Source organism: Tupaia chinensis, unplaced genomic scaffold (assembly GCF_000334495.1).
Source record: "Tupaia chinensis unplaced genomic scaffold, TupChi_1.0 Scaffold000704_1, whole genome shotgun sequence".
Taxonomy (NCBI): domain Eukaryota; kingdom Metazoa; phylum Chordata; class Mammalia; order Scandentia; family Tupaiidae; genus Tupaia; species Tupaia belangeri.
Window position 1 is genome coordinate 54,307 of NW_006160227.1, and position 11,168 is coordinate 65,474.

General features: G+C 46.3%; 1 protein-coding gene across 1 annotated transcript in view; it reads left to right on the forward strand.

The window, feature by feature from the left end:
• The window catches only part of ATG7 (autophagy related 7), a gene marked incomplete at its 3' end in the record, with an annotated part of 183,734 nt that overhangs the window by 29,421 nt on the left and 143,145 nt on the right, over positions 1-11,168 (forward strand). The window contains 1 exon segment of the mRNA XM_014592471.2: positions 9,693-9,810. Within this exon segment, the coding sequence (XP_014447957.1) occupies positions 9,693-9,810 (118 nt within the window).

An 11,168-nucleotide genomic window follows, 5' to 3' on the forward strand; every position in this document is an offset into this window, starting at 1 on the left:
AAAAAAAAAAGAAAAGAAAATGATAAGGGCATTGGTAATCTATTCTCTGAAATCCTGGGAGAAAACTTTCCAATCCTAGAGAGGCATTCAAATATCCAGACCCAAGAAATACAAAGGACCCCAAATAGAATCAACTCAAGAAAAATCTTCTCCAAGGCCCATCATAGCCAGGTTGACCCAAACCACAAAGACAAAATATGAAACCTGGCAAGAGAGAAACATCAAGTTACTTACAAAGGTTATCCCATCAGGTTAACATCAAACCTCTCATCAGAAACAATGCAAGCAAGGAAAGAATGGAAAAATACATTCAAAGTGTTAAGTGAAAAACAATTTCAAGAAGAATACTGTACCTGGCAAGATTCTCCTCCAGATGGGAAGAAAAGATAAAAACATTCACAGATAAACAAAACCTGAAAAAATTTACCAACTCCAGGCTAGCTCTTCCAGAAGTTCTGAAGTGTGTGCTGTACCAGGGAAACTAAAGTCAAACAGACAGAAATAAGATAACAAAGCAAAACAAAACAAACAAACAAACAAACAAAAAAAGCTAAGAAAATGGCTAATTTAATGATAGGAACAAGTCTGGAAATATCAATAATAATGTTGAATGTTAATGGATTAAATGCTCCGATCAAAAGGCACTGACTGGCTGGATGGATGTAAAAACCAGAAACCTCTCTCTGTTGCCTACAAGAAATGCACCTCATGGATAAAGGCATGCATAGACTAAAAGTGAAGGGCTGGAAAAAGGTATTCCATGCACATGGAAATCAAAAAAGGGCTGGAGTTGCGATGCTGATTTCAGACAAAGTAGGCTTTGAGACAAAAATTGTCAGAGGAGACAAAGAAGGGCATTATATCGTAGTCAAAGTAAAAGGGCCAATTCGCCAAGAAGACATAACACTTATAAATACCTGCACCCAACTGAGGAGCACCCAGTACATGAAGGAAAGACTACTAGATTTAAAAGGAGAGATAGGTTGCCACACCATAATCGTTGGGGATCTCAAAACCCCATTATCTGCTTTAGATTGATCTTTTAGACAAAATAAGCAGAGCTATAGGACCTAAACAATACCATATATCAAACAGACGTGACAGACATCTATAGAACTTTTCACCCCAAAACTGTAAAATATATATTTTTTCTCACCCCTACATGGAATCTTTTCAAAAATTGACTATATGGGAACCAGCAGTTAGTGTAATGGTTATGTTGCTGGACTCCCATGTAGTCGACCATGGTTCGCGTCCTAGACCCAGTATCTTAAAACTCATGACAGGCGCATGTGCGTACATGCCCAAGATCCCGGGAGGAGAATGGAGGAGAAGGGATTGTGGCATGGCCATCCCCCCTGGGGGGTGATTTCTCGCTTTCTGTCTCTCTGTCTTTCTGGCAAGCGCACGTGCCCTAAAAAAAAAAAAAAAATTGACTGTTATGATAGGGCACAAATCAAACCTGTACAAATTCAAAGGTATAGAAACTATATTCAGCATCTGGGAACCAGCAGTTAGCGTAATGGCTATGTAGCTGGATTCCCACGTAGTCGACCGCGGTTTGCGTCCCGGACCTGGTGGCGGTGATTTCTCGCTTTCTGTCTGTCTGTCTGGAGAATGCACGCGCCCTATAGCAAAAATTGCTCAAAAAAAAAAAAAAAAAAAAAAAAGAAACTATATTCAGCATCTTCTCTGATCATGATGGAATTAAACTTGATATTAATTTCAGGAAAAATCCTTGAAAATACACAGACATGTCGAAACTAAACAACCTACTCCTGAATGACTTCTCAACTACTGAAGAAATTTAGACAGAAATCAAAAGATTTATGGCAACAAATAATAATAACATAGTTTCAATAATCTATGGGACACAGCAAAAATAGTTGAAAGAGGGAAATTCATAGCAGTTAGTGCACATAAGAAAAAGATTAAAAAGGCGGTAAATAGACAATCTAACATCAGCCTCAGGGGATTAGAAAAACAACAACAAAAATCCCAAAACATGCCAGGAGAAAAGAAATAATAAAGGTTTGAGCAGAAATAAATGAAATAGAAAATAAACGAACTATACAGAAAATAAATGAAAGCAAAAGCTGGTTCTTTGAAAAGATTAACAAGAGTGACACAGCATTAGGCAGACTGATAAAGAAGAAAGAGAGGAACCAGATTAATCAAATTCGCAATGAAGCAGTCAATATTGGAATAGCCACAGTGGAAATACAGAACATCAGGAGAGGATACTATGAGTGACAATATGCCGGCAAACAGAACCTGGACGAGATGGACAAATTCCTAGACACATACAATCTACCAAGATTGACTCAGGAGGACATAGAAAGCCTAAAAAGATCCATAAGAAGCAATGAGATTGAATTGGTAATAAATAACCTCCCAACAGAGAAAAGCCCAGGTCCTGGTGGTTTCACTTCTGAATTCTATAAAACTTTTAAAGAAGAGTTACCCCCATTCTATTCAAACCATTACTAAAGATCCAAAAGGAAGAAATCCTCCCAAATTCATTTTATGACGCCGCCATCATCCTCATTCCCAAAACAGATAAAGACATGACAAAAAAGGAAAACTACAGACCAGAATTTCTCATGAATATAGATACAAAAATTCTCAACAAGATATTAAAAAGCATGTGTTGGTGTTCCTTGTTTTTTTTTTTTTTTAAGAGCTTTCTTGGTTCATCATAAATTCCTCGTGATTACCTGTCAAAATGAATCAAATCTTAATAATCTCTCGCCTGCTTTGGCAAAGACTAACTTACTTTTGGAGCAATTGCAGTATAATAAAGAAAATACTAAAATTGAACAAGCATTAAATTGTGTGAGGATGATAAAGGGGGAACGTCAGCAGTCCAGATTTTATGTCATGTGGAGAGTCTAATATTCATCTCGAACTAGTGTTTATCCCAGCTTTATCCTGATAGTAAAGTTTCGTTTGTTTAAATTTTGCCAGAGAGTGTATGTGCTCACCAGAGGGAGATAGAGAGAGGGACAGTGAGAAAGCACCCCTCCTAGGGAATGGTCATGCCGCAATCCCTTCTCCTCTATCTCTTCCTTCCTTTCAGGAGTCTGGTCATGCACTTATTCATCATGAACCACAGAGTTGACCATGTGGATTCCACTCTTCACTGCCATGCTACCTGCTTGCCCTTTTTTTTTTTTTTTGAGCAATTTTTGCTATAGGGTGCATGTGCTCGCCAGAAAGACAGAGACAGAGAGATAGAAAACGAGAAATCAACACCTGGGGGGATGACCACACCGCAATCTCTTCTCCCCCATTCTCCTCTCGGGATCTTGGGCATGCATGCACATGCGTCCGGTGTGAGTTTAAGTCACCGGGCCCAGGATCCAATTACCTTTTATAGTTTGTCTTTTACTCCTGTTGTGGGCCCGCCCTGTTTGTTTTTTTTTTTTTTTTTCTTGGAGAGGTTTTCACTATAGGGCACGTGCGCTTGCCAGACAGACAGAGAGAGACATAGAGACAGAAAGCGAGAAATCACCCCCCAGAGGGGAAGGTCACGCCGCAATCCCTTCTCCTCCATTCTCTTCTCGGGATCTTGGGCACGCATGCACACGCGCCCGGCGTGAGTTTTTTAAGCCACCGGGTCCGGACGCAAACTGCGGTCGACTACGCGGGAGTCCAGTGACATAGCCATTATGCTAACTGCTGGTTCCCCTGTTTGTTTTTTTAATTGTCACAGGATGCACACACTTGCCAGACAGACAGGCAAATGACGGGGAGTTGGCAAGGGCAGGGGTGGAGATCTCAGATAGAATGGTCACATCACAATCACTTCTCCCCCATTTCTTTATCCTGGATTTGGGACACACATGCACACCTGCCTAGCCTGGTTTTCAAGCTTCAGGGCCCAGGATTCAAGCTGGGGTTGGCCGTGTGGGATCCGGCTCACTTAACCACTAGTCCACCATGCTGACCCTTGTGTGTTTGGATTTTAGTAATTTTATCCTTTGCACAATTAGTTAGAAAAAAAAGCACAGAAGTTAGATTTGATCCTACTATAAAAATCGAAGTATCCTAAACTTAAGTAATCCCAAAACTTTGGTCGAAGGAGGTAAGAACATCGGCCATCCTTGCAGCTGTCACTTTCACACGGATTGCTGGATTCCATGGGTCATATTTTTGCCTTCAACCATTGAATCCCCATGTTGTGTGAGGCCCTGTTAGACAGTGGAGTGGCTAGCAGAAATGAGTTACAGTTCTTTTTTTTTTGAGAGATCTTCGCTATAGGGGGTGTGCGCTCGCCAGACAGACAGAGAGACATAGAGACAGAAAGCAAGAAATCACCCCCTGGGGGGATGATCACACTGCAATCCCTTCTCCTCCATTCTTCTCTTGAGATCTTGGGCACACACGCACATGCACCTGGAGTGAGTTTTAAGCCACCGGGTCCGGGATGTGAACTGCGGTCGACTACGTGGGAGTCCAGCGACATAGCCATTACGCTAACTGCTGGTTCCCCGAGTTACAGTTCTTATTGTTGTGAAAATAGCTCTGGATTTGAAGTTTGAAGATCTCTGATCTAATTAACTATGTGGTCCTGAGTAAGTCCTTTCGGTTTTCATTTTAATTATTATTATTATTTGATTTTAAGAGGTTTTTGTCTTAGGGTGCTTGCATTCACCAGAGAGAGAGAGACAGACTGACAGACAGACATAGTGAGAGGGAAAATGAGAAATCACCCCGATAGGGGATGGCCACGCAATCCCTTCTCCTCCTGGGATCTTGGTCCCTCCTGCACAAGTTCCTGGTGTGATTTTTAAAGCCACCAGATCTGGGACTTGAACCATGACTGGCCATATGATAGTCCAGTGACATAACCACTACGCCATCTACTGGTCCCATCTTTATTTATTTATTAAACAGTGGGTATCTACAATGCGTGTGGAGTGGAGATTCCTCCAGGTATGACGAACAGCCTCTGCTCTTCTTCCGTCCTGGCTATCCGCACTGGCTGCCTGTTCTGGAGGCTCCGGCCACCCTGCCCATGGCCCACTGTAAATAACTGGTGTGAAACAGCCCCGGGACTGGTCTGAGACTAGGTGAAGTGACAGCCAGGTTTAGATGTCACATGCCCCGAGCACGGCCAGCCTGTTCCAGGTTACTGTCTATGTCATTGAGATTCAGTCTTGCCTTCGGTGTAGGAAGATGTCCGATTCAGATGTTTTTAACTGTTTTATTGAGATTTAATTTACATAGCATAAAATTCACCCTTTCAGGGCTGGCTCCGTGGGCTGGTAGTTGAGGCAGCTGAGTCCCACACGGTTCGAATCCTAGACTTGGCATCTTGAGAAACACGCCAGCACATGTGCATACATGCCCAAAATCTCAAAAGGGAAGAGAGATGGCAGAGATGGGATTGTGGCGTGACCATTTCCCATGAGGGGTGCTTCTCACTTTACCCCCTCTCTGTCTTTCTCTGCTGAATGCATATGCTCTCTGGCAAATTTTTTTTAAAAATTCACCTTTTAAAAATCTACAATTCAGTACTTCTTAGTGTATTCATAGAGTTAAACAACCATCACCACTATCTAATTCCAGAACATTCCCATCACCTCAAAAAGAAACTGTTAGCAGTCACTCTCCAGGCCCCGTCTCCCAACGCCAGTCCTTGGCAACCGTAAAGTTACTTTCTGTCTCCGAGGACTGGCTACTCTGGGTGTTTCTTACCAATGGAGTCATCAGGAACTGAGCTAGTGTCAGGACCAGGACTTGAACTAAATTCTCATCTCTAAGTCTCAGGCTCTTTGCCTCCCATTACCACTCGTTAATAATTCATTTCCCAGGGTCAGCAGGTGGCATAGTGGTTAAGGCACTGGATTCCCACATGGTCGACTGCAGTTCAAGTTCTGGACCTGTCGGCTTGAAACTCATGCCGGGTGTGTGTCTAAAATCCCGATAGGAGAATGGAGAAGCAGGGCTTGTGGCATGGCCATCCTTCTGGGTGGGGGAGTGATTTCTCGCTTTCTCTCGCTCTCTGTCTCTGGTGAGCACACGTGCCCTATGGTAGAACTCTATCTCAAAAACAAAAACAAAAACAAAAACAAAAAAAGTTCATTTCCCCTGCCACTTCCCCTAGTAGGTCTTGAAAAATGCTTCTTTGAGGGGCTGACTGGTGGCATGGTGGTTGAGACGTTGGACTCCCACATGGCCGACAACCGTTCAAGTCCCAGACCTGGCAACTTGCTTTCCTTCTTTCCCCTTTCTCTCTCTCTGTGAGTCTTTCTCTGGTCAAACTAAAATAAATGAATAAATAAGTAAAAATAAATGAAGAATGATAAGAAGAAAAAGAAAAATGCTTCTTTGAAACATCAGGTGGTCCTGGCTAGCTAACGTTGCAGGGGCCTAGCCTGCCATAGCAGGTGTACACGTTGCAGGGATGCGGTGTCCTCTGCTCTCGGAGTGCGGCCTGCTGTGGCCCTCGCACAGCCAGGACATTAGGGCATCTGGGAAGAAGGGCACCTTCTTCCTTGGGGCTTGCACCTATCAGATCATAGCATCTCCCCCTCTGTTCCAGCATCCTTTCAGCATCCGTTTCCTAAAGCCAAGTCTGATGTACAAGGGGTCTTAAAAAGTTTATGGAAAAAGGCGCATTATGAAAAAGTATATCTTTTTTCCACCAAAATGAACATGTACATCATTCTATTTTTGCACGACTCTTTGAAGTCCCTTAGTAGGAAGTCTGGTTTATCAACTGTTCTGTTTCCTTCTTCTCCCTCTAGGCTTAATCTTGCCCCTTGGCGATTTCTCTTTCTCCTTAGGACTGGTTTTTTTCTTTGTTTTGTTTGGTTTTGGGTTTTGTTTGATTTGGTTTTGTTTCAGTGTTTTTGCCACAGGAGGCGTGCACTGGCTGGAGAGAGACAGAGACAAGGAAAGTGAGAAATCTTTCCCCCGGGAGGATGGCCACACCTCAATCCCTTCTCTTGTATTCTCCCCTGCGATTTTGGGCAAGCATACGCATGTGCCCAGCATGATTTTCAAGCCACCAGGTCTAGGACTTGAACTGTGGTCAACTTTGTGGATGTCCAGCACCTTAACTTCCATGCCGCCTGCTGGCCTCCCTCAGGGATGTTTTCGATGTCCTCATCTCACGTGGAGGAAAACACTGGTATTGGAGAAGCATGGTGACAGCCTGTAATTTGCTGACTCATAACCCCTGGAGGAAGGCTCTGGCCATCCGAAGTCAGCCCTCTGAAGGCAGGGACGTGGTGCCTCATTGCACCCTTGACACCTGCCCTCGGTGTAGACCAGGGCCCTCTTCTCCAGTCCCCCGAACCCAGTCCTATATGGGTTCCGAAGGAGAAGACTGGGTCTTTAAACCGTGCAGTCAGCCCGGATACATTCTCGCGGCATTCGTCGTATGCAACTACAGTGTTAGGCTTCTGATGAAACGCGTGTTTTCATTTCTTGTCTGTACTCTCTGAAGCACAAGTTGATCATTTTAGAGAAGAGACCAGATTTTTCCGCATCTACATTCGTATTCAGAAGCAGCTCCTCTTCTCTAAACCTTGAGGCCTCTGAGGACCGTGAGGCCTTGGGGACAGTGAACCATGTGGCGTGATGAATCAGCAGGTAGCCCAGACATGATGCGTTTTGTGTTAGGGGGGACTCAGACCACCTGGGCCTGCTCAGCAGCAGCTCTGTACAGAACCCTGTTCCAGCTGGGCTTGGGGGTAGGGTCCTTGAGAGGAGAAGGCACGCCCCCTGCCCTCAAGGAGCTTACTGCCTCCCTGCGGTTTGAATGTAATGTATCCCCACCCAGTCTCACTGCAGCCTGGTCTCAGCGCAGCAGTGCAGGGACAGGGGCCTAAAGGGAGGGGTTCAGGTCACATGAGTCCCACCGCTATAAGAGAATTAATACCGTTCTCCCAGGAGCGGGTTCATTCTCACAGGAGTGGATCAGTTACTGAGAGAGCAGTTCATTACAGTGAGCAAGCCCTGGCACCAGCAGTTGGCATAATGGCTATGTCGCTGGACTCCCATGTAGTCAACTGCGGTTCAAGTCCCGGACCCGGTAGCTTAAACTCAAGCGGTTGCGTGTGTATGCGTGCCCAAGATCCCGAGAGGAGAATGGAGGAGAAGGGATTGCGGTGTGGTCATCCCCTCCAATTGCGGTGTGTTCATCCCCTCCAGGGGGTGATTTCTCGCTTTCTGTCTCTCTGTCTCTCTGGCAAGCACATGTGCCCTATGGCAAAAACCTCTCCAAAAAAAAAAAAAAAAAGAAAGAAAGAATGAATGAATGAGCCCTAATGCTCTCTTACGTATGTGGCTGCTTGCCCTCCACTTTTCCACCTGGAGAGAAAGCAGCACGTGGCCCTTCTCACAGGTGGCCACCCCACTTTGGACCTCTTAGTCTCCAGAGCTGAGAGTTAAAATAATACTTTTCCTCCCCTTTTATTGAGATTTTTGCCATAGGGCGTCTGTATTTGCCAGAGAGACAGAGAAAGACAATGACAGGATGACAGGGAAAGTGAGAAACAGCCCGCAAGTGAGGATGACCACACCGCAATCCCTTCTCCATTCTCCTCTTGGGATTTCGGGCACACATGCACAGGTGCCTGGCGTGAGTTTCAAGCTGCCGGATCTGGGACTCGAACTGTGGTTGACTGTGCGGGAGCCCAGCACCTTAACCATTATGCTACCCCTTTTTTTCTTTTGTTAGCGAGTGTACTTGCTAGAGAGAGACAGAGAGGGAGGGAGGGAGAGAGAGCAACCCCCACGGGAATGGTCACAGCATAATTCCTTCCCCTCTGTCTCCCTCCTTCCAGGATTGTAGACGTGCGTGGCCACGCTCCCAGCATGTTCCTCGAGCTGCCAGGTCTGACCACATGGTCGGCCACTTGGGATCTGGCTGCCTTACACACCAGGCCGCAGAGCCAGCCCTAAAGCTCTTTTCTTTATAAACTACCCAGTCTCAGGTATTCTGTTTTGGCAACAGATGATGGACAATGTGCCAACTATCACCAGAGAAAATGGAAATTGGCTTTGGGAAGAGGAGGGCGGGAGCTGGACCTTGACGCCTGGGAGGGTTTGAGTAAGGATGAGGCAGCACACGGCCTTGGGGTCAACTAGTTTGGGTTTTATTTATTTTTTCCATTTTAATTTTTTCAAGTCATTTATTTCATTCCATTTGTTGTTATTATTTTTTTAATTTGACCAGAGAGCGAGAGAGAGGGAAAGTGAAAAAACAAGCCAGTAGGTCCAGGACTTGAACTGCTGTTGGCCATGTGAGAGTCCAGTGCCTTAACCACCACGCCACCTGCAGGCCCCTAGTTACATTTAGGCTCCATCTATTATTATGTGACTTTAGGCAAGGTGCTTCAACTTTTAAATGGAGGAAAAGTGCTGCTATGAGAAGTCAAGCTTGCACAGTTCCACTCTCAGTAAATAACGCATCCCTCTTAGGTCGAGGATGGGCATGAATGAAAAGCAGGAGATGAACATATCAGGGGGTTAGCGTAAAGGGAGGACGGAGGCTTTTTTGGAATGGCGCCTGATTTTCAGTCCCTGTGCAAGGATAGTCATCTTTTTCCAAAGCTGAAATGTACAGTCAGCCTCCCCTCCGCCCTGCAGAGCAGTATCCTGTGTCTGCCATGACCACGGGGGTGGTTTTCCCTGCGCCCGGCTGTCCTGGCTAACCGTGCTGCTCTCCTGTCTAGGAGTGCTCCCACCCCAGCGCATTGCTGCCCGGCCGTCGGGACGTTGTACAACACCAACACACTCGAGTCCTTCAAGACTGCAGATAAGAAGCTCCTTTTGGACCAAGCAGCAAACGAGGTCAGCTGAGAAAACACGCTCTATCGGTCCTATGTCCTGTGGTCCGGGGAGGGGTGGCGTTTCTGACTGGGTACACGGGTCTGTCACAGAGACTAGCGTGTGCCAGGTCCTCAGACATGTGCTGGTGTTACTTGATTTCCCTAGGGAGGGTGCACCCAGCTCTCTCCTCCTGCGCTGGCAGGGAAGTCAGGAAGAAGGCATCCTGGCCCTCACTTGAGAATAGGCTGGAAATTTATATCAGGGTAGAAATGACAAAGTCGGGTTGGTGGGCCACCTGATGGCATGGTGGTTATGGTGGCTGGATCCCACACGGTCAGCAGAGTGGTTCGAGTCCTGGACTTGGAGGCTTGAAAAACATGCCGGGTACATGTGCCTGCATGCCAGAAACCTAAGAGGAAGAAGGGAAGTGAAGGGATTGCAGCATGTCCATCCCCCTTGGGGGATTTCTCTTTCTCTGTCTCTCTCTGGCAAGCGCATGCACCCTGTAGCAAACTAAAAGAACAAATCAATAGGTCAGGTCAGCCGCTGCTCTCCGTGCGCATGGGGAAGCAGCGGGGCCCCTCTCTGAGAGTTGACGTCTGTGACTGAACGCTCCCAGTGCCCTGCCCTGTCCCTCGGAGGACCTGACAGTCCCGTGCACCAAGACGCCGTAGCAGAGTGTCATCCAGTCCCTCCGGTGTCTTCAGGGCTCAGTCTAACCTACTCTTTGATTTACACGGCCCTTGGTGGCCTGGCCCCCCCTAACTCTGGCCTTCTGTCCTCGACCTTGCATTCTCTAACTCAGTCACAGCGAATTACTTCTTTCTTAAAAAACTATTTAATTTATTTGTTCATTTATTTTAATTTGACCAGAGAGAGACAGAGCGGGAGCGGGAAAGTGAGAAAGCAAGACACCAGGTCCAGAACTGGAACCATGGTTGGCCATATGGGAGTGTCCAGTACCTTAACCACCACGCCCCCTGCTGGTCCCAACAGCGAATCGCTTCTAACTGTACTTCATTTTTCTTCTCTCCTGTCTCCCTGGACCCGAATGTCTTTCCTTTGCTTCTTCACATCTCAGTTGGTGAGAAGAACTCACATGGAGGGATAGGAGACAGTTGATCCCAAACTGCTCTAACCCACTTCATTGAGGCATCTTTATACTACTCTTAAAACCGAGAGACTAGGGACCAGCAGATGGCGTAATGGTTATGTCGCTGGACTCCCACATAGCCGACCACAGTTCAAGTCCCAAAACTGGTGACTCAAAACTCGCTGGGCTGGGACCAACAGTTAGCGTAATGGCTATGTCGCTGGACTCCCACGTAGCCGACCGTGGTTCGCGTCCCGGACCCAGTGGCTTAAAACTCACACCGGGC